This window comes from Epinephelus lanceolatus, chromosome 2 (genome assembly GCF_041903045.1).
Source record: "Epinephelus lanceolatus isolate andai-2023 chromosome 2, ASM4190304v1, whole genome shotgun sequence".
Classification (NCBI taxonomy): domain Eukaryota; kingdom Metazoa; phylum Chordata; class Actinopteri; order Perciformes; family Serranidae; genus Epinephelus; species Epinephelus lanceolatus.
The window spans coordinates 10,194,254-10,221,602 of record NC_135735.1 but is presented as its reverse complement, the minus strand read 5'-3'; the positions used below and the strand labels follow the sequence as shown (position 1 = coordinate 10,221,602).

Below are 27,349 nucleotides of genomic sequence, written 5' to 3'. Positions count from 1 at the left end.
GTGTTTTGATCATTTGGAAAACGGAGCAAAAGAAGAGAAGCTACAAGAAGTGGACGGAAGATGAGGTCCAGGCTGTTTGAGCGTATTTGCCAAGGAAGAAATTCAGCAGGACTTTGACTCGGTGACAAGCTCATGGCGCTAAATATAGGGCATATGCCGAATCATCTACGTCATCAGCCTGATTGATGGAAACACAAACCACACAGATTACCGGGAATTCTTTTACCCAGGTAAAAAAATTGCTGGAAATAAAAGTTCCTGGAAGTGTGGAAAAAGGGCCAAATATAGAGTGTGCCAGTAAACCTGGAACTCTGTTAGCGCTTGTAGCACTTCCGGTTCTCTCGTCTAAAAGTCAATACGTTTTTTGAATGGGATTTTGGTAAAATGCCTCAAATAAGGTCTGTGGTTAACAAAAGCTTAAGCGAGTTTCAGGTTTTGTTCTACGACATAAAACACATTAGTAAATACCCTACTTGTGAATTTTGAAGCTTTTACGTGTCGTAAAAAAGGCGGTTGCTAACAAGTTGCTCAATACGACTTCAAACACTGTCGGGGACATTAAACGTCATCACCCCCGAACAGGCGAGAGTGCTGGCAGTCCGCCATTACAGCTTCTTATTTAGCTTAAACAGTCCGATTTCCCCATTATACAATGTTTTTAAAAGAAAGCGGCCGAAATCAGTTGAAAGCTTAGTGGCGGTGATGTCAAGAGTCACGCGACCAGGGAGTAGTCATGTAGTCCGTTAAAGCCTAACGTTAGCTTTTTACTTCTGGCGATCGCATTTAAGCTTCAAATGCAGTATGAAAGGTGTTCATATGTGAAGATTATCTCACTGAACAAAACCTGTAAGTATCATAAACTTGTGTTAGCCACAGAGCTTATTTTCTGACATAATCCAAAACACAATGCAAAAATCACATTCACTTTCTCCTCCGGGAACCAGTGCGATGCTAAACTTCCGGGTTTTGACGTCAGCCCTGGCACACTCTATTGGCCTGTTTCAATTAGAGGCCTGGTCTGGTTGTTAACCAGTTGATTTTATAGAAGTAAGAGAAGAAAAAAAGCGTCATGGAGTGTTGTTCCTGTGGGCTATGGCAACACTAAACCCCTGAGCTTGCCTGAGAAGGACTAAATGCACAAAGCTGCTATTTTTAAATATCCCATGGAGAGAGACTCTCACTGCAGCCTGTTCTATTTTTGTTCTGAAAATGTCGGCGTGCAGCCTCGTTCTGTGGACGATAAACGAGGTGCAGACTTCCATCTGTGTCACCGATAATGAGGAAATACAGTGAGTGCTGGACGGAGCAGTGAGTGACAACAACCCCGCCCACATTTAAGAGTACTGTCTGTGGTGGAAACACTAGGGTCTAGGTACCATGTCTGAAGGGTTACTGTTGGATCCAAAGGTACCATACTGAAAGTGTTTGGTGGGAACGGGGCTTTAGTTCACTTATGTGTCAGGCCGGCTTTGATTTTGTGGGTGAAGTATTCTTTTAGGATCTGAGCTCAGACACAGGCTTGCACTGAGCACAATATTTACACATTTTCGAAGGGATAAACTTTACATTTGTGTGTTCTTTCACAGTGTGTTTAAGCACGTTGAAAGAAAAGTTTGGAAAGAGAATGCTACTCTTTCTGTCTCACTGAATTAAAGGAGTTCAAAAATGTTATATATTGCTGTTTAAATGTCATACATGTGTTAAAAATACAAGGGCTGACGATGTAACACCGCAGGAAGACTGCTGAGACTCACCATGAAGCTCATCATCACCACAGTAGTCAGGTAGGCTGGCAGTCTGTCATTACAGGTCACCTTCACCTTCTCAACCTATAAACACACACACACACACACACAAACACACACAGGGTTATGTGAAGGACATCAAGTACACAGCATGTCTGGAACATTAACATCCTCTCCAGCTGTTTGGACCTGTGTGTCATGTCTCTGTGTCAGTAGCAGCTCTTAATGCCGTGGGCACGCAGATGCACACACACAGACCATAAACATACACTATGTGGCTGCAGTGGAGCACAGCTAATTCCACCCCGAGCCATCATGTCACATTCAAGCCTACTGAGAATTGGGTCAGAGAGCTCAAGCGACTGTGTGTGACTATGTGTGTGTGTGTGTGTGTGTGTGTGTGTGTGTGTTCTCTTGTGTATTCGATGAAAAGAAAGACGTGACCTTGGCACAAGACAGAAGGCAAAAGGCTAATACTCAAAATGAACATGCTCGACTCTGAACCTCAAAAACACGTCATGTGAAATGTGTCTGAGCTTTGTACTATGAACATGTTTCGGTGTTTCAGCACTTTCTCTTCAAAATGCTGATGAGGCTGACATTAGATTTTATTCCGACAGTAGTCAGTGATGTTGCATGTTTCCTGAAAGCTGTAAGCTGCTGATGCACAGTGTGTGTTTCTTAACTGTTGCTGTGTGTGTGTATATATGTATACAGTCTACTGTAAGAGCTGAAAGAATATCACAATGAAATATGTTAAAGAAGTAAAGCAGCTGTTATTTTAACTTGCTGGAATAATTCTGGAGGGTTGAGAAATCATTTATGAAACATACAAATAATCTTTTTTCTTGGATAATCAAACAAAATAACCTGAAAACAAAGAATCCTGTTTTTTGTGGCTGAATAATTTACCACTGTGGTGAATATGCATCCTGAAATAGGTCTAATAAGCCTGGGTAACACACGAGGAACAGTTCCAAGATAAATGGATTATGAGAAAATTAATTTGGTTATTTACTGTGATGATTGAGCTGTTTCTTTTCTCTGCAAGTTCATTTCCAAAGTGCACTGAAATAAACTGAAACGAACGGCTGCCTAAAGTGAAACTGAAAGTGTAAAACTGATGGCATGCTTTAGAAAATGATGCAGTATTGTAAACTACAAATGCAGCTGCAGTCTATTTCTACATGATCAAAACCAGTACTGTGGAGTTTTACAGGCCCAGTGTGCAGGATTTAAAGGGATATATTGGCAGAAATTGAATATACTAGAATAAGTATGTTTTCTTCAATGTATAATCACCTGAAAATAAGAGTCAATGTGTTTTTGCTACCTTAGAATGAGCTGCTTATATCTACATAGGGAATGGGTCCTTGTCTGCGGAGATCTCCATGTTTCAACAGCAGCACAGAACAGACAAACCAAACCAGCAAAGGTAGGGCTGTTCATGGTTTTGCCTCGGCCACTGTAGTTGCTTAAATGACCTAGAAGAGACCTCTGCCTCAGCTCACGGTAAAAACCTTTTGAACGTCTGGTTCTTAAAGAAAAAAGTTGAGCACATATTAGCAGGTACTGGGCTAGCGACTGACTCCGACATGTCAAACAGCATCAGAGAAACACTGTTATGTAATGTGAAACTATTTTATTCAGTGTTTTTTCTTTAAGATTGATCTTTCTTATTAGATGAGACAGTCTAAGTGTGAAGGGGGATGACATGCAGCAAGGGGCCACAGGCTAGAATTAAGCCTGTGGCAAGGAAACTGCCCTCATACGGTATATGGGTTGCCTGCTCTATCCACTAAGCCACTGGACACCCCTTGCTCAGTGTTTTTACCACTTTCAATCACCTGGTCTGTTTGTTTTGGAGAAGAAGAGACGTCTGTAGATAACTGAGCTCATGGTAATAATCTCCAAAACGTTTGGATCAGAAATAAGGTGAGCATTTATAAGCAGGTACTAGGTGAGCGTCCCATCTGTGACATGCCGAACAGCAGTAGAAACACAGATTTGTATTGTAAATGTTTGTTTTGGAGAGGATGAGACCTCTGCAGATAATTCGGCTCACGGTAAAAAAAAACTCCTGAACGATGACCACTGAAGGAATTCAAAAACAGAGAAGTCTCAGGTGGTTGCAATCTGCAATCCTCGCCGCTAGATTCCACTGAATCCCCTAAATCTCACTCACCGGACTTTTAATATATGCTATGACAAAAAGCTCATTATGTGACACTGTATTTTTGAGACATTTTCATCAGAACCTTACTGGTTTAACTGGATTTGTTCACATAGTCCTTCACCTTAACCTTTAAGTCGCAGAAAAGTAGCTATCATTTATATTTAAGTATTTAATTATCAAATAATGCAACACTTAGGGAGCCGTTTCAGTAACACATTGTGTAACAAATAAAGCATGTGGCTCAGAGTGCACTCAGAGCCTGTTTACACCTGGTATTAACAGCTGAACCGATCACAGGTGGACTGCGCTAAGTACAAGTGTAAACAAGCACCGAGACACAATGTAAACAAATCGCTCCAACTACTTGCCAAGTTCGTCTGGGACACATTTGACCACATAGTTTTTATAGTGTAAACGCTAATGTGCGCTGATGCGTCCCTGACAAGGATTACATGACTAATACAGGATGTGGTGGGTGTCTTGGTGACACTGTTCATTTTATGATGAGTTGGGTGAAGTGTTGTGTGACCATCCGTCGTTTTGCCAGGTTGAATCCTGCCGACAGCGATATCTCCAGCTTTACCGATAACCGCTAGTGGGCAGATAGCAAGTGTGTGGACATAATAGCTCTGCATGGAGGCCTTTAACCTTCTAGCATATGTGATGTAGGCAGTAACAAAATCTGAACACAAGTGGTCAACTGGAGACGCACAACAGACACAGGTTTGAATGGCGGCATGTCTCAGCTGTCTACTTATGTGTGGATCACCAAAACGCATGTTAGCACCAAGTGTAAACAGGCTCTAAGTGGCAGGAAATGGAATAGTAACTATTATATATACATATACACACAATCAGCAACAGCAAATGTAAGATCAGGATGGACAAATGAGAGGGTGGCTGTGCAGGTATGCTTACCTTCTTGCCTGAATTTTCCAGTCTCATTTCCTTTTGCCGGAGCAGTAAGTCGTACTCCGCTCGGTTGTGGTCCTGGAAGAAAAATCAGTTTGGATGTTACAGTTACTGATGTACAGTAGATGCCTGATATGTTAGTAAGCAGTAAATGTACTGGCAGAGAAGATCGCTAAGGAGTGTCAGAATAGAGATGGAAACTAAACAACCAGCCTGTTTGCGTGAAGTTTGGCAAAATGGTTTGTTAAAATTAGCTCAAAGCGCTCTGTGCAAGGAAAGAGAGAGATGCATCGACCCATAATGAAAGGATTAAAGATGTAAAACTAACAGCAAACTGTACTTTGGTACTGGAATAACATATCATCACCCAAAGTCAACTTTTAACTTATGTACACTCAAACTACTGTGTTTGTTGCTGCAGCTTACTGTATGTAAAAGCTTGTCATGTTCAAGTGTTTAACTAAAGGTTTATGATCAAACATAAGTTGTTACAAAACACTGTGGCTGTGCAGAAATGTTTGCCCAGGCTAAGGGCTACGCTAATAGTTACCTTCTGCCTCTAATCTAATTCTCGTTTAATCTGGACAGACAGTCTCAAAACTTATAAGAGGGGCCTCCGCAATGCCAGAGCAAACTATTACTCAGCATTAATAGAAGAAAACAAGAACAACCCCAGGTTTCTTTTCAGCACTGTAGCCAGGCTGACTGAGAATCAAAGCTCTATTGAGCCTTGTATTCCTTTAGCCCTTAGCAGTAATGATTTTATGAGCTTTTTTAATGACAAAATTCTAACTATTAGAGGCAAAATTCATGGCCTCCTGCCCTCAGATGGTAGGCCTACCTATCTAACCTCAAACACAGCTGTAGAATCTAATATATATTTAGATTGCTTCTCCCCAATTTCTCTTCAAGAATTGACCGCAGTGATTTCTTCATCTAAATCATCAACGTGTCTCTTAGACCCCATCCCAACTAGGCTACTTAAGGAGGTCTTTCCTTTAGTTAACACTCATATATTAGATATGATCAATATATCCCTATTAACAGGCTATGTACCACAATCTTTTAAGGTAGCTGTAATTAAACCTCTCCTAAAAAAGCCCACCCTGGATCCAGAGGTGTTAGCCAACTATAGACCAATATCTAATCTTCCCTTTATGTCAAAGATCCTTGAGAAAGTAGTCGCAGACCAGCTGTGTGATTTTCTCCAGGATAATAATTTATTTGAGGAATTTCAGTCAGGATTTAGAGTGCATCATAGCACTGAGACAGCTCTAGTTAAAATTACAAATGACCTTCTGATTGCTTCAGACAAAGGACTCGTCTCTGTTCTTGTTTTATTAGATCTTAGTGCGGCGTTTGACACAATTGACCATCAAATTCTACTGCAGAGACTGGATCACTTAATTGGCCTAAAAGGTTCAGCACTAAGCTGGTTTAAATCTTATTTATCTGATCGTTTTCAATTTGTTGACATTCGTAATGAATCATCCTTACGTACCAAAGTTTGTTTTGGAGTTCCGCAAGGTTCTGTGCTCGGACCAATCCTATTTACTCTATATATGCTTCCTTTAGGTAACATCATTAGAAATCACTCTATAAATTTCCATTGTTATGCGGATGATACACAGTTGTATTTATCAATGAAGCCAGAAGAAAGTAATCAATTAACTAAACTCCATAACTGCCTTAAAGACATAAAAAATTGGATGAGCACCAATTTCCTGATGTTAAATTCAGACAAAACTGAAGTTATTGTTCTTGGCCCCAAACAACTCAGAGACTCTTTATCTGATGACATAGTTTCTCCAGATGGCATTGCTCTGGCCTCTAGCACTACCGTAAGAAACCTCGGAGTAATATTTGATCAAGATTTGTCTTTTAATTCTCATTTAAAGCAAACCTCACGGACTGCATTTTTTCATCTGCGTAATATTGCGAAAATTAGGCCTATCCTGACCCGAAAAGATGCAGAAAAATTGGTCCACGCTTTTGTTACCTCAAGGCTGGATTACTGTAACTCTCTATTATCAGGTAGCTCTAGTAAGTCCTTAAAAACTCTCCAGCTAATTCAGAATGCAGCAGCTCGTGTACTAACAGGAACTAAGAAACGAGATCATATTTCTCCTGTTTTAGCTTCTCTGCACTGGCTCCCTGTAAAATCCAGAATTGAATTTAAAATCCTACTGTTAACTTATAAAGCTCTAAATGGTCAAGCTCCGTCATATCTTAGAGAGCTCATAGTGCCATATTATCCCACCAGAACACTGCGCTCTGAGAACGCAGGGTTACTCGTGGTCCCTAAAGTCTCCAAAAGCAGATCAGGAGCCAGAGCCTTCAGCTATCAGGCTCCTCTCCTGTGGAATCATCTTCCTGTTACGGTCCGGGAGGCAGACACCGTCTCCACATTTAAGACTAGACTTAAGACTTTCCTCTTTGATAAAGCTTATAGTTAGGGCTGGCTCAGGCTTGCCCTGTACCAGCCCCTAGTTAGGCTGACTTAGGCCTAGTCTGCCAGAGGACCCCCTATAATACACCGGGCTCCCTCTCTCTCCCTCTCTCTCTCTCTCTCTCTCTCTCTCTCTCTCTCTCTCTCTCTCTCTCTCTCTCACTCTCATCCTATTACTGCATCTTGCTAACTCAGCCATTCTGGATGTCACTAACTCGGCTTCTTCTCCGGAGCCTTTGTGCTCCACTGTCTCTCAGATTAACTCATATCGCAGCGGTGCCTGGACAGCGTGACGTGTGTGGTTGTGCTGCTGCCGTGGTCCTGCCAGATGCCTCCTGCTGCTGCTGCCATCATTAGTCATTAGTCATACTTCTACTGTTATTATACACATATGACTATTGTCACACAAGTATACTGTCAGATATTAATACATACTTTCAACATATTGTACCACAGTAGCCAGAACTATAACTATAATATTATTACTTTCATTAATGTTGTTGTAAGCTACTGTCATTACCTGCATCTCATTTGTCTCATTGTGTCATATGGATTACTGTTAATTTATTATGCTGATCTGTTCTGTACGACATCTATTGCACGTCTGTCCGTCCTGGAAGAGGGATCCCTCCTCAGTTGCTCTTCCTGAGGTTTCTACCGTTTTTTTTTTTTCCCTGTTAAAGGGTTTTTTTTGGGGAGTTTTTCCTTATCCGCTGTGAGGGTCTTAAGGACAGAGGGATGTCGTATGCTGTAAAGCCCTGTGAGGCAAATTGTGATTTGTGATATTGGGCTTTATAAATAAAATTGAATTGAATTGAATTAATCTTTATGCTATGCTAAACATATCCCTGTATGTGTGTGTATCGGACACACAGACTGATATAGCCACCATGCACGTTAGGCCAAACTGCAAACTGGCCAAACTGACCATGGAATACACAAAGCGCTGCGGTGTGGCGTGTCGAATTTGCACTGTCGTCAAACAATCCTTTCATGGTGAGGAATACAACGTTAACATTTAACATCCATGTTATTTGCAGTCGGAAGCGAGCGTACGTGTACCCATGTCACAGTGACGCAGTCTGCATGAGCCGAGAGGAATGAAGAGGTGCTGCGTTTACAGAGGAAACTGCGTAACTCGAAAACAAAGCTGAGGGTTAGTCAGTCACTTCTGCCCTAAAGCTCCACGTGTTAAGCTGATGATGTACAGATAAAGAGACAGAGTGAAGACAGACATTAAAAGACCCAAATACAGACTAAAGCTGCTGAGACAAAGAGTAAACAGTAGTGTTGCCCTGTGTGAACTCGGGCCAGGCCCCTATTGTAAAAATGGAGGGTGAAAATATTAAGAACAAACACTAGAACTAAGCTTTCATCCATTTTCAGCTGCTTAAATGCGGGCCGGGTCGTGGGGGCAGCAGGCTGAGCCAAGCACCCCAGACGTCCCTCTCCTAAGCCACACTTTCCAGCTCTTCCTAGGGGATCCCAAGGCGTCCCTAGGCTAGACAGATATACCCAGCGTGTTCTGGGTCTGCCACCTCTAATAGGAGGCGCCCAGGAGGATCCTGATCAGATGCCCGAACCACCTCAACTGACCCCTTCGACGCGAAGGAGCGTTGGCTCTACTCCGAGCTCCCTCCAGATGTCCAAGCTCCTCACCCTATCTCTAAGGCTGAGCCCAGCCACCCTTCTGAGGAAACTCATTTCGGCCACCTGTATCAGCGAACTCATTCTTTCAGTCATTATCCAGAGCTCATGACCATAGGTGAGGGTTGGGACGTGCTAAAGAGATTCTGTTACTGCGTCGCTGTTATGGCACATAATTAGGAGGCCTAGGTGTATGGTTAGGGGTGGAGTTAGGAAGCAGGGAGAGGCTGATGTTCCACTTGGGGTATTGGGTAACTCCCCTTCCTAGGAGCTCACACACCTGAAAAGGCGGCGGTTGATTGGAGTCAAGGCTGGCTGCTGGAGACGCCGACACACTGCCACGCCACACTACACTTCTACAGAAACGGAGGGGACGCCCGAAGCGTCGGGTCGGGGTGGCCGCCTACCATAGCTGTCGGGTCTGATGAAGGGTGAGTAACCCATTTACCCCCTAGACAGCTCAGAGATCTACACGCATTAGGTAAGTGAGGCATACGTTCAAGTCACACCGCAGGGAAATAACAAAGTTTAGTTAAAAGTTACAATGACCAGCGTTAGGAGTGTTAGGTAACGAGTCGGGCATAACGTTAGGTGTCTTGTAACAGTCGCCTATTTCTCCTCTGCAATGTTTTAGAAGCATATTCTATCTTACTGTTTATCTGGATTTTGAGATTGTTTGTTACCAGCTGACTGCCATATTGTTTCGACAAGCAACTCACATTAAGTAATCCACCAGCAGGAGTGTTTACTGGTCTGGTGCGGTGCAGTGCACTCTGGTAGTTGCAGGTTTTCTACCTTTTGAGTAAAAGCAGACACCACAGTCCCTTTTTTCTGTTTTCTCTGGTCATGTAGCACCACTTTCAAAATGATTTGTGTCTTTCTACTGCACAAACAGCCCCGTTTTGTGAAAAGACCATCTTTCCAGCAGTGAAATACTTCAAGTTGGCGTTGTAAATGTGTAAGCAAATGGCTATGTATGCATCAGTGGATGCAGAGTAATACTACGAATTATGTTAGGCCTCCTGACGACGATAATATTCACTCCCTTTCCATCTCCGGCTTGGTCTCCACAAACTCATCATTTGCTAAATGCTTGAAAGCAGAACCAAGACACTGAAGCTGCAGGCTGTAGAAGAAAAACAGAGAGCTGGAAGTAACTGCAGAGCCAGGTGATAACTCTCTGTCTTCATCACTGCAAGCGACACCTTTTAAATGACACGCTCATTACACCTCTGGTAGTATAAAAATACCTTTTAGTTCAGCTTAAATTTGTTTTTATAATTCAAAACACAGATTCAAGCTCATCTCAGAGGAAAATCAGAACCAGCTACCCTGCATTTTTGATCTCCTCTGGTCTTTTTTAAGCTTGTGAGGAATTTGGAGAAACATATTTTCACGTATTTTAAAAATGTATGGGCTTGACATGCCTCTGTATTCCCAGCCAACATGTCCATGTGGGCCCAATAAGATAAAAGTTAAGAGTGAGCTGAGAGGGCTGGGACTGTGTAAACTATGTGGGGCTCAGTGGGTTCAACAACTGATCCTACGAGACTGTGTGGGCCTTTATGAGTTTCTTGTGGGTGAGGAGAAAATTGGATAAAGGGTCCCTTTTGGAAGCGACTTCTTTCATTGGGCCATTACTCAACAATATTGGAAACTCAAGTCACCATGGGATAAAATTATCATTCCAGCTATATAAATCATATTAATCCATTTGCATGTAAAGTGCTAGAACGTACTCAAAATTAACAGACTCACCAGGGCAACAGAGTTTTTAATCCTCTTACAACATTTAAAAAGGTGCTTAACCCATATGTTTGCACCACTTCTTCAATTTAAAGGTATTTTATTTTACTTTGGGAGTCTTTGTGCTGCTGACGTATGGGTATGGAGGCCACAATTGTCTCTACTTTAACAGGGAAATATTTAAAAAAAGAGAGAAACAAAGGGAAAAGAGGAGGACAGAGACATGAGCTATGAGTCAACAGACTGTCCTGTCATCTCTGCTGCCGTCACTAAATACAAACAACAGCGACAATTCTGTGTCGAGAGGCCACACCAACGAGAGGCCACAGGGATGGCCAGCATCAGGATGAACCTCAGAGAGAAAGAGAAAAGCTGCAGAGATAAAGAGAGTGTGAAGTGAAAAAGACCTGAGGCAGACTGTTAGCCACCCTGAGGGAGAAAGGTTTAGTGTTAGCAGCTGCAGAACAGATCTAAAATGACCAGTCAAGAGAAAAAGAATCAAAGTTAAAGCAAAATAAATCAAGTTGGATCCAAACCTTATGTTCCTCCTGTAAGATAGAGCACACACACAAACACATAGGGATGAGACGTCAGTCAGCGCTCATTGTCTCTGAGGATTAAAACACTTCCATGCCACTTTAAGAGCAAGGCAGCAGAAAGAGGATAAAAACAACAGAATCCCTCATAAAAGAAGACAGTCGTGCTTTGTTCCTTTTCATTCTGACTTTAAAAGATAGTGATGTTTGTGTGGGAACATTTTTGCCGAGGGCTGAGTCACTACAGAGCGCACACAAAAGACAGAGGAGGTACATTCACATGCATTTCCTGACCTTCATGTCATCCTCATTACTTTCTAACTTTTAAGTTGATTCTGGAATTCTGTATTCCCATCGCAATTTTATTATTATTTTTTATAATTTATTTCATAAATATCAATATCTCAATCTCAATATTACTGAATATGTAAACACAAGACTTCAGGCAGATGTTCTGAACATTCATGTCGGAAAATTCATGTTTGGTCTGTCATTTTGGAATGACATTTTCTCAGTGCCCTTATCATAAGCTTGCACTCGCTATTGGCGCCTCAAGAAACAGAATTTTAACCTCTGTGATTGGATGTTTCTTAATGAAATGCCTCAAGAGTTGTATTTGATTTCTACCCAGCAAGTTTCTACGTACACAGTCCTGTACCTGCCACTTTTTAATCAAAGAACCAGGGACCAGATGCATTAAACTCTGTGGATCCTAGGGCTGCCCCTAATAGTCAACCAGAAAGGTCATTAGTCGGCAAGATTTCATTGGTCGCTTAGTCGCAGAAAAACAAACAAACAAACAAACGTGAAACTCTATTAGGAGCTGCACCTTGTCAAAATAAATCCAAACCTATATGACTGGACCATGTGGGAATTTAATTTGAAAGGACAGACACAGGAAGTGTCCACACTCAGCATTCAGACAGGAGTCAGGTTAATTTCCAGGGCTGGTACCTGCAGTTATTCCACAGGCTAGTTAATAACATGTCGGGCAGGAAATCCAAAGTGTGGGATCATTTTGAGAAGGTGAAGGACGAACCCAAGGTGATATGTAAACTCATCTTCATTGGTCGACTACAAACATGACGTATCATCTGAAACATGGAAGTAGCTACATGCCCATTAGCCCACAGCGTCATTAACAGGCGGCTCGCTCAGTGTGTGACGTGCACTTGTAGATAAAATATAGGCCTATATTAATGAAGGTTCATTAGTACGGTTTTGTATTTCTCTGTAATGTAGCACAGTGTTAACAATGTTACTGATACTATTCTTTCTCACACCTTCAACTCAAACCACTGTGTTGCCCCGCCCACAACATATCATTTAATAATCAAATTGATATCATAAACATGCAGGTGACTAGTCGACTAATGGCCCTAAATGACGACTGTTGGTCGACTAGTGTTATCCATCTCTCATTGGAGGCAGCTGTGTCTCAGAGGTAGAGCGGGTCGCCCGCTAATCAGAAGATCAACATTTCAACCCCCAGCTCCTCCAGTCTGCATGTCGAAGTATCCTTGAGCAAGACACTGAACCCCAAATTGTTCCCAATAGCTGTTCCATCAGTGTGTGAGTGTGTTAAAGCTGCGTAGCTGGTGGCACTTTGTACGGTAGCCTCTGCTACCAGGTCCATTTGCCATTAACCACTTTATATTCAATCTGCTCCTCATCATATCACCCGTAGCTATCTCAGCTAAAACCGTGCATGCATACACCTGGTCACTGCACATTCTTCATTCATAAATACCAGATTGTGTGTGGGAAAAGGTGTTTTGTGCATACACATTATTCATGCATCTGGCCCCAGATATTTTTCAACGTTGTTAATCCTGTGTACAAATACAACTAGGAGAGTTTCATGCTGTTCCAAGCTGGAGAAGAGCTCCAGAGTCAGGAGCACCCACAATAGCTGCGGCCACTTCACAACTCTACAATATACAATACTTACCTGTAATTTCCTGGCTGTAATTTCAAAAGGATCGTGCAAGTTGTTGGGATAATTTCCAATTTTCCAGGCAGCCATTTGTCTCCATTCATTTCAATGAGCTGGAAATGAACTTCCAGAGACTTTCAATTTACGTAATTTGTATATGATAGCAAGTCTCATGTTTTCTGCATGGTGATCTGAATTCAATGGAAACTAATGGTTTCACTGGAAAGGAGGAAACGTTCAAAAAATGTTCTAATGCATAATGTTAAGTCTAATGTTTAATGGACTGAAATCAATATGAATATGATCCTTTTAAAAATGTCATCAGCATTTAAGTTAAGTAACACAAGAAATTATACATGGTGCCTCAAACAAAGAAAGGATTAGCGTAAAAGTGACTTGACCAGGCAAGGAACTGGTGGGGGGGTCCAGTCCTTCGATCCTGTCTATGGGGCCGTGTCCATCAGTTTTTTTTTCTGAGGCCACTGTTTTTTTTTAATGCTTTGCAATGGAAGCACTGCGTATTTACACTGTGCAACGAACTGTTGGGTGTTTTTGTTCCCTAAGTGTTGGAAAATGTCCAACGTACATATACTGTATATGTTGTGTTTCCTCTCATGAACCCACACAGATGAGCAGGTCTGTCCCATTTTCTTGCATGCTTCAGCTTCCCCTCATCCAGAGCAAGAACTCTTGTACAGACATTTTTACTTATTGTCATGTCATTGCAACTAGGCGCAACCAAAGCGTCTCAGCTGAAAAACGCTGCGCCTCCAAAGCGCTCTCAAACACTCCCTGCATGGCACTTCCTGAGGAGCACCTAGTGTTTTCAGCTGGGGAAAAACGCTTTGTTGGACCCGCGGCATATGACATCACGAATTTGAGTTTTACATGTAGCACTCTAGTTAATATAGTTTAATATATTCAGTGTTGTACTTGAGTTTGTCATTGTTGTCAAGCTAGTATTCTGTCTCTGTCAAGCAGCTGTCCGTTAGTCACTCACTCTACAGCACTTCAAAATAAAAGCTCTGTGCCTGACATTTACTGTACTTTAAAATAAAGTGTGTTTTTAACAAACTTGACATGTTCGCGAGTCACATGCAGTCCACTCAGAATGGACATGCGACCCACTTTTTGACCGCGACCCAACAGTTGGGAACGACTGTCTTAGACCATAGGAATAACATGTATGAGTTTCAAAAATGGGCGTAGCTCCCCTTTAACATGTTAAATCTAATTTTTTCAGTCATCTTTGCGTTTTAGTTTTTGTACAAACTAAACAACAAGGTACTGAATGTTAATTCAGGAGCTTTAGAGGTAAAGCTTGGCATGCTAGCTACTGTTTCCCCATGTTTCCAGTGTTCATGCTGAGCTAACTAGCTCATGTCTGTAGTGTTATATTTAGCGTTCACACATTAGAGTGGTATCAATCTTCTCAACTCTCAGCAGTGACGTGGATAACTGTATTTACCAAAACGTCAAACAATTGTTTCCAACTATTCACTCGTGGTTGTATATCTTTAGTAACAAAAGTCATGTGTAGCGTTATCTCACCTCCTCCTCCTCTCCGAAGCCTGTCAGGTCCCAGATGTAGTTGAGTCGCATCTGTCGTCTCTTCCAGTGCTCCATGAAGAGGACCGCTACATAACCAAGCACACACAGCTGACTTAACACAGGCTCAAACACATACTTAACACATGTCTCTACTACCGCCATCTTTGAATTACAAGGAATATGGAGTGGTATGGTCATGTGAAGACTTGCCAACTATGCAGGGTTCCTGTCACGAAATTATTTTAGACTCTAATATAAATGGTTATTTTGTTGATGTTAAATATGATTGACACCAGTCATGACTAGTCTTTGTTTTAAGATTATTTTTGGGGCTTTTTGCCTTTAATCACAGAGGGAACGGCATGTAGCAAGGGGCCACTCTACCCACTGAGCTACAGGGCGCCCTGGTCATGACTCATCATTAATCATCAATTGCAATTACACTGGCAATAAAAATGAAAATACTGTTTTTTTGTTCTTTCAAATCCCATACCAGTAATGAATATTTAATCTCTCACTACTGTCTGTGGCTCTCAGCTCCGAGTCTGCTGGTTCCTAATAAAGATGCAAACCTTTAAAAGCTGATCACGTGTCTTTGCTTCATTTTTTAAAAAAGGCTCAGTGATTATTTCGGATTAATCCACAGTTGGGGCTCTGGTGAGTATTTGTGGCAGCAGGATGGTGTATGTGGAATTGAATCAAAATAAACTACAGTGTGTGCTCATTGTAATAGAGGAACCCAGTGCAGCAGTGTGGCTCACCAATGTGTTTATAGACAACAATGAAGCTCTACAGCACAGAGGGAGAAGATATATCAGCCTTTGATGCACACACAATGCATTAGCTGACGATAACGGCAATATCCTGCAGCATAATGAAGTGCTTTTCATTTGTATACATGCATACAGGTTGTGATTTGCTGATGCAGTAATATCCGATAAAGGGAAGTATGTGGTATTCTCCATCATCAGGTCTTCAGCACGTGAACCCAGATGGCAGGCATGCTGTGACTCCGTCAGACACTAGCTTCATCTAAACACATTGCACCTCTCTGATCTGAAGCCCTGCTGCTACTAACAGATGGTAGCATGGTTTGTCAGGAAATCAGAGGAGGACTGTCTCTGTGTTTACTCAAGAGTTACCTTTGTGGATCACTATTGTAAATTTATGTGGGCCTAAGGTGCAGCATCCATGTATCCTGCCAAAAAAGTACTGAATGGATTTAATGGTAGTGTCTATTCTTGTGTTTGTAACGTCGTCTACTCGTCCTTATTGAGTCTTTGATTTCTGTTTGTGTGACTGGATGCAAATGGTTCTTTACCCCAGAGGGCCATGAAGATGGAGAAGAAGACGGTGGCTGGGTTGTCAAACAGGTGGCTGGCTCGTGCTGTACCACATGCTGTCACCAGCTTCCAGTAGCTGCAGGCGCGGTCGCACAGTGGACACATGGTGATGTTATTCCTGGGATCACAAATCTCCATACTGACAAACAGAGAAGAGACAGAAGAGAGGAAAATGATGCTGGAGAGAGATCAGAACAAGAGTTTGGATTCAGGCTACATGGCAGAAATGAGAAAGGGCCTCTGCATGTTGTCTTTCTGGAGCAGTGGTTCCCAGGGGACTTTTCTTTTTGTCATGGCGTAACCACCCGTAACAGCCACATATACTGAGCAAAACTTTAAATGCAACACTTTTGCTTTTGCTCCCATTTTTCACGGGGTTAAGGTAAAGATCTCAGACTTGTTTATGCACTCACTAGATACAATAAAAAGCTTCTCTGCACATTGGTTACTAAACACAATGCAACATAATTTTGCAGGTTTTGAGGGAGCCTGCCATTGCCAAGCTGACTGCAGGAATGTCGAGCCTGGTCTCACTCTGAAGTCTTTGAAATCCGGCACTTGGGCAGTGACTTGCGGTGTCAGAGACCAACTAAAAAAGCTGTCCCTTCACGTCAGCATGATATGCTGCCGGTTGCCATTATAGTTTAGAGGCACCCGGCGGCATCACGGCGAAACACGGTGGGACAAGGACAACAGCTAAGGAGTCAAAAGTCTGAATGGGGCGAGCTTAAGGGGAGGTGGATGGGTCCAACAAACAGACTTTCACCCGAGAGCGGTGTTCGCATCCCGTAAGATTCTAAAGCCAAACCCTGTTCTTTGTTCCTGAACCTTACCATGTGTTTTTACTGCTGAAAGAAAGAAAACGTCAACTGGTGGTGTTGTACCGACGTAGTGCGTCTAATATGAAAGAGACTGTATGTAAACTGTAAATTTCCTGTGAAGACAGAAGTGTATCTTGAAAGGAGACAATGCATGTAACAGGCAGAACTTGACACGGCGTCCCAGAAAGTCAACAACCAACACACCCAGGGTACCTTACACGTCGTAGAAAAGCCCATGACCAAAACGTCAATATGTGACGAGGTTGGAGTGAGAATGTGTTGGAATGTCCATCAGAACTGTTCACTACCAAAAGCCTTCTCCAGTGGTGTTGCCCTGAATTTGGGAGTACATCAAACCGGCCTCACAACTGCAGATCACGTGTAGCCACACCAGCTCAGGACTTCTGAGACCAGCCAACCAGACAACTGATGCAGCGATTGGTTTGTAATACCAAAGAATTTCTGTACAAACCATCAGGAAGTGTCTCGGGGAAGGTCATCTGCATACTTACTGTCCTCACCAGGGTCTGGACCTGACAGCAGCTGGTTGTTGTAACCAACTTGTGGGGTTGCAAGGCCACTTGGATGTACTGCCAAATCCACAGAAACAACATTGGAGACAGCTTATGGTAGAATGAACGCTCAGTTAATGTGCAACACCCCTGACGGACTCTGGAGGCACCCTCCCTCAAAACCTGCGACATCTGTGGCATCAAACTGCACATTTTAGAGTGACCTTTTACTGAGACCATCCCAAAGTACACCTGTCAGGTGGATGGATTACCTTGGAAAAGAGAAGTGCCTACTATCATCAAGGAACTGGTAGTCCAACCAACTGATCTCAACCCCACAAGTCTGTTACAGCAACCAACTGCAGGTCAGGACCCTGTTGAGGACGATGAGCATCCAGATGGGCTTCCCTGAGACGGACTCTGATAGTTTGTACAGAAATTCTTTGGTTGTGCAAACCAGTCGTTGCATCAGCTGTCACCGAATGTGGAGGTCCTGATCTGGTGTGGCTACACGTGGTCTACAGTTGTGTAGCTAGTTGGATGCACTGCCAAATCCACGGAAACGACATTGGAGAATGTTTATGGTATAGTGAAATAAAAATTCAGGTCACGGGCAACAGCTCTGGTGGATGTTCCTGCAGTCTGCTAGCACGCTCCCTCAGAACCTGTGACATCTGTGGCATTGTGTTGTGTGATCATCTTGGAAGAGGAGAAGTGCTCATCAACACAGATTTTAACAAACCTGTGACCAAAATTTGGGAGAAATACAACTACAGAGTGCACAAAAAAGTCTTGGATCTTTAGACCTGTGAAAAAAAAGGAGCAATAACATAAGAATTGCCTTTAGATTTTTGTTCATTAAACGTACACAAATGCTAATTTGTTTGAACAGCTGACACTGGGTGAGAGGCGGGGAACCCCTGGGACAGATCATAAGTCAGTCTTAGGGCTGACACATACAGTAGTGACAGACAGCAGTTCACACTCACACTCACACACCTACGGGCCAATTAACCTGACCTGCATGTGTTTAGACTGTGGGAGGAAACCCACGCTGGTACAGAGAGAACATGCAAACCCCACACAGAAGAGCCTTTAATCATATTTTATTACATCTTTTATATTTACAAGGACAAAGGAACAAACGAAGGTCCCAGGCATTTTAATGTGACACATGAGGCTACAGCTGATGTGTGGGGAGAGCACACGCTGTATGTCTGACTCCGCTTAGAGGGGACTCACCACCAGCAGCTAAAACCTGTCTGTTAAGTCTTTCGCTGAATAATGTTGAGTGTGATTTTAATTATGTTTGTAGGCTCAGATTCAGCCCTGTCAGACCGTGTTGAGGGCTGAGAAATATCAGCACGTCTTTGAGCTCTGGTGTCAAATCTTTCCGTCGCTGCTCTGACCGTCACTATTTTTTTCTGACTGCTGAGCTCCTGAAAAACTCCAGAGGTGGAAAGTTGTGTTACTATGACAACAAGCAAATGTGAATGTCATGTCTTTGGCCAGGTGGTTCTCATGCACTGTTCATATTTTACTACAAAAAGTAATGCACCAAATTTGTCCATATTCCAAGTAATTTGTGCATAACCGATGTATTTTGGTGGGCTGCGATCATGTGACCAATGCGTTGACATGAGTCATTAGGAGGCAGGTTGGGGTGGTGGAAGAGCGATAAAACACAAGACTTTCCCCAGGTGAACAAGGTACAAAACTTTTAGTGAACTTTGAGTCATTTTAAGGTACCTCATGACCTCACCTGACCACAGTTACTTTACTTGCCTAAATCTAACCTACGTATCTTTACATTAAGGACGTAATGGGGTGCTAATTCATAGGATATCTTACGAATGGTTAAATGGAGATACGTTGCTTAAGCGGCATGTTAAACCATTTTTAATGTGGTGATCTTTCTTCCTTTTTTAAAGCAACATAACATCCTTTTTTTTAATGCGTTGAAATGTTATCAAAAATTAAAATAGATGATCAATGATATGACGAAACTTTCTGTTTTCGCTGAGAAGTTCCGGGTTATGCATCCCAAGTGTTTCTGCAAACCTCTGATGTGTTTCATTTGCACATGAGGTGGTAAATGTGTGGTTAGGTTTAGTCACAAAAATCACTTGACTGTGGTTAGGAAATGATCATCTTTTGGTTTAAATTCCCTGTTGTGAGGGCACAATATGTGCTGGAAATGCAGCGATGTCTCGGTAAAAAACAACTACGTTTTATGTCGCTATCCCTGCTGGAAAAACAGTAATGATTCCCTACAAAACACCCATGTTTGGTGCCTCAAAAACCACTAGAAACGCAGCAATGACTCGCCAAATCATGACTGGTTTTGTTGTATTTTGGTCTTGAGCAGAGGTCTGCAGCTTGGCAGGTGTCTCGCCTGGGTCGCCTCACTTTAGAAACGTTGTGCTTTTGGAACGTATCCGTGGTTTGCAGAAATGTACAATGCCAACATTTTCTTCTGGCTACCTTTGACTGTATTTCCAAATATCCAGATTACATTCCTTCCACTCACATCGACCTAATATGGAGCACTGCTGCAGGGAGGATGTGGAGGCTTAGAGATAGCTTCAGACTGATTATACTGATCTGGATATTATAATCTGTCACTGTCTGTGTGACTTTACAATGTGATATTAACCAATTTTGTAGACAATCATGATGAAATTACTTTTGGATGTGAAAACCAGGCTGATAAAATACCGGATTTAGATATAATTTGCATCACACTGATGCCAAAGTCACACATCAATCTACTCCCCACAAACATTACGGGGAGACAACCTCAGTATGAACGGTGTCTATTGCCTCATGAAATATACTGCCTCATCACATTGCCAAACACTAACTGACATTCTCTGTACAAGTAAAGTCTGCAAAGACCTGGTGTTGCAACAAACCTAAAGCTTTAGCATGTGTTTATGTGAATGGGTGCAGTCAGGGTGTGGACTAAGCCTGGTGTTTACCATCGAGCTTCATACCACCAAAAAAAACAAAACAAAAAAAAAAAACTGCGAATGTGTTGTAATGAGTTCACCATGTTTCAAACTAAAAAAACATGACTATATTAGACTCACATAAAACGGACTTGTGATTCTTAAAAAATGTTTTAACAATCTAATTTGCACTGAAAAACAGGTGAAACAATCTTGCTCAGATATTTTTGGAATATATACTATTTCAGACTCAATAATAAACACAATAACTTGTTTAAATGGACATGATGTCAGCAGTGATCAATGAGACAAATAAAAATGCATTGGGCAAAAATGAAAATGTCCTTAGCTTTTCATCCAACAGCAGTGACCAGGTGAACTCATGAAGGTTTAATTAATCTATTGAACTATTTTAGACCAGTTGTCATGGCTGGCTGGCTAGTTGAATAGCTAACAAATAAACGGTAAACGGTAAATGGACTGCACTTGGATAGCACCTTTCTAGTCTTCCAACAACTCAAAGCGCTTTTCATCCAAACATTCACACGCACTGGTGGCCAAAGTTACCACACATGGTGCCACCTGCTACTTAGCAGCAATTCACACACAGTCACCAATGGAACAGCCATCAGGAGCAATTTGGGGTTCAGTATTTTGACCGCACTTTGACATGCGGACTGGAGGAGCCGGGGGTCGAACCACTGCTCTTCCGATGAGTGGACAATCTGCACTTCTACACTTCTATGGTGACAACTATGTTGTCACCATATTTTCTTTTCCTAAACCTAAACTATGTAACTTTATGTTAAGTACAAAACTTGATGTTAAGTCAGCCTATGTTGAGTGCTAATTCGTTATTTCATACGAACCATTGTATGATGATAGGTTGTCTTGTACGACTGCTTGAGTTCATACAACATTTTCACATTTGAGAACTCTGGCTTCTTTTGTTAGATAAAACAAAGGGTTTGGAGAAAAACATGAACGTTAACAATACATAGCCTACATTAAAAGATTACTTAATCGATCCAAGAAAGAACTCTACAACAGCATTCATTGAGTCATTCATTTTCCGTAACTGCTTATCTTGTTGGGGGTCACGGGGGGGCTGGAGCCTATCCCAGCTGTCATTGGGTGAGAGGCGGGGTACACCCTGGACAGGTCACCAGACTATCACAGGGCTGACACATAGAGACAGACAACCATTCACACTCACATTCACACCTACGGACAATTTAGAGTCAACAATTAACCTGCATGTCTTTGGACTGTGGGAGGAAGCTGGAGTACCCGGAGAAAACCCACGCTGACACGGGGAGAACATGCAAACTCTGCACAGAGGGGCTCCCCCACCCCGTATTCAGGGAACCAGGAACCCTCTTGCTGTAAGGTGGCTGCTAACCACTGCACCACCGTGCCGCCCTCTACAACAACAACTGCATCTTAAACCTTGCTAGATTTGATTAGTTATGGCTTACTGTCACAGAAAGTACAAAAAAAATGAGTGACAGCTTCAGTAGGAGGAGAGAAAATCTTTTCTGTTTTAGATATAAAGGGGAGAAAATTATAGAAGTCTGGCAACAGATGAAAAAGAATACATGAGGGAAGATATATGTGTCTGTGTGAGAGTGTGTTTGCAGTGTATGAACTATACCATCTCTGTTGTGGGAGCTCACTTTTTTTTTTGGTTGGGGTGGTTGGGTGGGGGGGCAGTGCCTCAAAGAGAGACTGTGACTCATGTTGCACAGGAACATTCATAGCTGCGAGCATGTAGGCCTACTTGCTTTATCAGTACATCTGATACATAATAATCAGTTAATGCCCATAACAAACCTCCACACGGGTATACAGCAGCTTTATTAAAGTGAATGAGCACTGAATCACCTTCATGCATGAATCACACATTAATATTCGCCTAAAATTACACACGAGCCGGGATGATGAAGACAGGAAAATAGACATGTGGGGAAAAAATGTCCCATGTCATGCCAAGCTCTCAGTGGCTCGCCTGTAGTTCACACCCTGCGCACGCGTGTGTGTGTGTGGTGTACCTCGGTATGTTATCATCGACAGTCGCACAGCCGTAGAGGAATACAATGACTCCAATGATGGCTGCAGGGATCAGCATCTGTGTGTAGACTCCTAACCAGGCAAAATACAGTCCAACCTTCTCCCCAAAATACTTCCTGTTGAAGATGATAAACCAAAGGTGAAAGGTACATTTACAACATCAATACATCATTGTCAAATTAACTATGACACCGTACTACCATCATAACACCAAATGAGCTCACGGTTGATATGTTTAGGGAATGTTGAAAAGTTTCCCTTCATCCACTGACTGCAGTCTTTAAAATAAGATCATATCATGGCTGCTGACATGACGACATGATGATCGTGAGCTTGCAGTCCCTGAGCAGAGTGTGTTTGATAAGGAGCTACAGGAGATTCAGCTTACATTCCCAGTCTGTTTCCTGGACCACATTCAGCTCAGCACATGACTATTGTTTCTGCAGAGGAACATCATGCTTCAGTGGAGCATCAATCTGCTTGTGAGAGTCCTCATCTGTCTTTCTTGCCTTCAGGCTGGTGACGGCAGTTAAAGCTGCTGTGAGAGCACCAGCCATGGCAGGCATGTGAGGTCTGCTAATGCGTCTGTAATTCACCTGACGGCTGTGACACTAAGAGCACTGCTGTGGATCTGACCTGATGAGTCCGATAGGCTGGTACTTGTAGAAGACACTGTAGCTGGCCCACTCCTCGTACAGCAGCTGTGAAGAGAAGCAGGAGGCGATAATTAATGCTCATATATTATATCATATATCAGACACCACAGGCAGCTGTTAATGCAAAAAATCACTTCTTGTTACCTGTTATTCTTAATGAATTCAGTATACCGCGAATCAATTTTTATCCTCTAATTACTTTCAGATCTTTCTACTTTGGGGGAACTTGTAAATTATTTTCATGATCAGTTAACCCACTGATTATTTTCTCAATAAATCAACCCTTACTTTTGTCTATAAAATGTCAGCAAATAGTAAAAAAAGACAATCACATGACCCCGAGGTTACGGCTCTAAATGACTTGTCTCGTTCGACCAAGTGTCCAAGCCACACAGATATTCTGTTTACTATCGTAGAGGTAACAATACCAGAGAATATACACACAAGAGAGGCTGTGAGAGTTTTTGTTAGGTTACTTTAAAGTGTTTAGTATTTAGGGGGATGTATTGGCAGAAATGGAATATAATATAATAGTATGTTTTCTTTAGTGCGTAATCACCTGAGAAGAAAAACTGTTGCGTTGTTGCGTCTACAGTAGCCCAAAATAAACAAAACAAACACTAACCCTTTTTAAATAGGAATTGTGCAAATTTGCAGGAAAGCCCAATCAGTCTTTTTCCAGCATTGGCAGTATAAAAACAAAATCGGGGAGTGAGGCAAAATGCCCCCTACCTACTTTTGTTTATACAGAATGCGCCTTTTTCAGGGCAATGGGGGCGTGAGCAAGTAACAAAAGGTGTAGCTCAGCGTGTGACGTAAACAGTGACGTGGGAGGGAAGCTGCGGCTGGTCAGTCCTTCTGTGATTCTCTCGTAAGTCGGCCCGTTCTTTACCGTCCCCGTCATCTGACAGGTAATGGCCTTTTCGTTTGCGAGGGCAAGTAGGGCGCACAATTCTTTGTCTCCACAGTTGCTCATCTTTACAGTGTCTGTCAGGTTTGTGTTTCCCTCTTGCTACTAGCTGCTCGTTCCTGCTATCAGCTGTGTCCTGTTTATCCATCGCCAGTGGGTCACACGTGCAGCGTCATCAACAGCCCCTCCCGTGGCGGAAGGGCACCTCGTTCTTTTTAAACTAAAAGGGTTACGCCAAGACGAGGAGGAAAATTGGGCACCTCGGATCAACTCGCCAATCCGGCTCTGCGTGTCTAAACGCTCGCAGCTTGCCGGCAAAACAGCCCAACATTCACGAAAAATCTGGCAGTGTAAAAGATGCTACTGGCTCTAGATATGGACGCTGGCATTTTTGCATCCACCATAGTTAGCAGCCCCTCCACGACGAGGGCTTTCTTCACTATTTTCACTGGTTTAAATTACAGAGTCTGTTTGTTTTGGAGGGGAAGACACCTCTATGTATCATTCAGCTCCTGGTAAAAACCTTCTGAATGTCTGGATCTTAAATTATAAAGTGAAAAGGTGAGCACAGATTAGCAGGCGCTGGGCTAGCGGCCTGTCTCTGACATGCCAAACATTGCAAGAAAAAACACTGATTTGTAACGTCAAACTGTTTTATTCAGTGTTTTCACCGGTTTAAATAATTTGGTCTCTTTGTTTTGGAGAGGAAGAGACCTCTGCGACTAATTCAACTCCCAGTATAAACCTCCTGAACAATGAACACTGGAGGAATTCTAACCAGGAGAAGTTTCAGCTGGTGGCAATCTGCAGTCCTCACTACTATATGCCACTAAATCCTCCTAAATCCTACACACTGTTTCTTTACAGAAGTACCTACATTATATAGTTGGTCGATTATAAAGGATTTTTTTTTTTTGTGTGTGTGTGATTGTGACACACCTTCTGCTGTCTGGGAGGATGTTCCGGACAACCTCATCAGGCAGTTGGCTGACATGGGAGGGTCGTTACCTTGATTAAGCTCACCTGGACCTTCCAGGCTATAAAAGCTGCCTTGTGTTTTCTCCCTCTTTCGCTCTCTCCCTGCATCACTGCTTTTCGATGTGCACCTTCAACACCTTCACAACACACACCTGACACACATCCACACATGGCTGACTTTGCTGACCTACACACTCCATTGTTTATTCGAGTTAATCTTAGTTTGTCTTAGTTGTCAAATCCACTGAGCCTGTTTGTGACAAATGGGGGCTCGTCTGGGATGACACTAATAACACTAATAACACTGATCAATCAGTTAACTTGAGCTCTGGTGTTCAGCTACTATACTGCCAATGAAACATCCTGCACATATTTTTCACATTAAGAGCCTTTAATGTGACATGTGTGCAGAACATACAGTACAGGCCAAAAATTTGGACACACCTTCTCATTCAATGCGTTTTCTTTATTTTCATGACTATTTACATTGTAGATTCTCACTGAAGGCATCAAAACTATGAATGAACACATGTGGAGTTATGTACTTAACAAAAAAAGGTGAAATAACTGAAAACATGTTTTATATTCTAGTTTCTTCAAAATAGCCACCCTTTGCTCTGATTACTGCTTTGCACACTCTTGGCATTCTCTCCATGAGCTTCAAGAGGTAGTCACCTGAAATGGTTTTCCAACAGTCTTGAAGGAGTTCCCAGAGGTGTTTAGCACTTGTTGGCCCCTTTGCCTTCACTCTGCGGTCCAGCTCACCCCAAACCATCTCGATTGGGTTCAGGTCCGGTGACTGTGGAAGCCAGGTCATCTGCCGCAGCACTCCATCACTCTCCTTCTTGGTCAAATAGCCCTTACACAGCCTGGAGGTGTGTTTGGGGTCATTGTCCTGTTGAAAAATAAATGATCGTCCAACTAAACGCAAACCGGATGGGATGGCATGTCGCTGCAGGATGCTGTGGTAGCCATGCTGGTTCAGTGTGCCTTCAATTTGGAATAAATCCCCAACAGTGTCACCAGCAAAACACCCCCACACCATCACACCTCCTCCTCCATGCTTCACAGTGGGAACCAGGCATGTGGAATCCATCCGTTCACCTTTTCTGCGTCTCACAAAGACACGGCGGTTGGAACCAAAGATCTCAAATTTGGACTCATCAGACCAAAGCACAGATTTCCACTGGTCTAATGTCCATTCCTTGTGTTTCTTGGCCCAAACAAATCTCTTCTGCTTGTTGCCTCTCACTTAGCAGTGGTTTCCTAGCAGCTATTTGACCATGAAGGCCTGATTCGCGCAGTCTCCTCTTAACAGTTGTTCTAGAGATGGGTCTGCTGCTAGAACTCTGTGTGGCATTCATCTGGTCTCTGATCTGAGCTGCTGTTAACTTGCGATTTCTGAGGCTGGTGACTCGGATGAACTTATCCTCAGAAGCAGAGGTGACTCTTGGTCTTCCTTTCCTGGGTCGGTCCTCATGTGTGCCAGTTTCGTTGTAGCGCTTGATGGTTTTTGCGACTCCACTTGGGGACACATTTAAAGTTTTTGCAATTTTCCGGACTGACTGACCTTCATTTCTTAAAGTAATGATGGCCACTCGTTTTTCTTTAGTTAGCTGATTGGTTCTTGCCATAATATGAATTTTAACAGTTGTCCAATAGGGCTGTCGGCTGTGTATTAACCTGACTTCTGCACAACACAACTGATGGTCCCAACCCCATTGATAAAGCAAGAAATTCCACTAATTAACCCTGATAAGGCACACCTGTGAAGTGGAAACCATTTCAGGTGACTACCTCTTGAAGCTCATTGAGAGAATGCCAAGAGTGTGCAAAGCAGTAATCAGAGCAAAGGGTGGCTATTTTGAAGAAACTAGAATATAAAACATGTTTTCAGTTATTTCACCTTTTTTTTAAGTACATAACTCCACATGTGTTCATTCATAGTTTTGATGCCTTCAGTGAGAATCTACAATGTAAATAGTCATGAAAATAAAGAAAACACATTGAATGAGAAGGTGTGTCCAAACTTTTGGCCTGTACTGTATAAGAGTCATTAAAAGAAAATTCACATGGATAGAAAGACCGTCAAAGTAGAACTGAGATTCAAAAGAGAACTCAGAGCAGAGAGATGAGTAACAGATGACGGTGTTGACGATGATGAATTTACTATGTCAGCTAAATCGACTCACATTTTATCAGTGACCAGCTAGTTTACTTCTTTATGTTGGTCATGAATCAGATATTATTTAATCACAGGTTTTTACTTTTTAAATAGGACAGTGTGTTTAATAAGAGCATGTCAGGGAAGAAAAATGTTAAATAAGATCCATGAATTTGTCCCCAGTCTTGCAGGAAGATACGGCCAAAGCAACATCCCATTTATAAAAGAATTAGTTTCAGTTTCACT

The 27,349-nt window shown here is 42.5% G+C and overlaps 1 protein-coding gene across 2 annotated transcripts in view; it reads right to left on the bottom strand.

Moving 5' to 3' along the window:
- Nucleotides 1–27,349, bottom strand: part of LOC117258307 (anoctamin-1) — a 118,563-nt gene that overhangs the window by 21,751 nt on the left and 69,463 nt on the right. For both annotated transcript variants that reach the window (XM_078173727.1, XM_033629099.2), the window contains exons 10-15: nt 23,032–23,096; nt 22,377–22,511; nt 16,020–16,180; nt 14,699–14,784; nt 4,840–4,911; nt 1,755–1,829 (exon numbers count right to left, since the gene is read on the bottom strand). In XM_078173727.1, the coding sequence (XP_078029853.1) occupies nt 1,755–1,829; nt 4,840–4,911; nt 14,699–14,784; nt 16,020–16,180; nt 22,377–22,511; nt 23,032–23,096 (594 nt within the window). The remainder of the gene's footprint in view (nt 1–1,754; nt 1,830–4,839; nt 4,912–14,698; nt 14,785–16,019; nt 16,181–22,376; nt 22,512–23,031; nt 23,097–27,349) is intronic.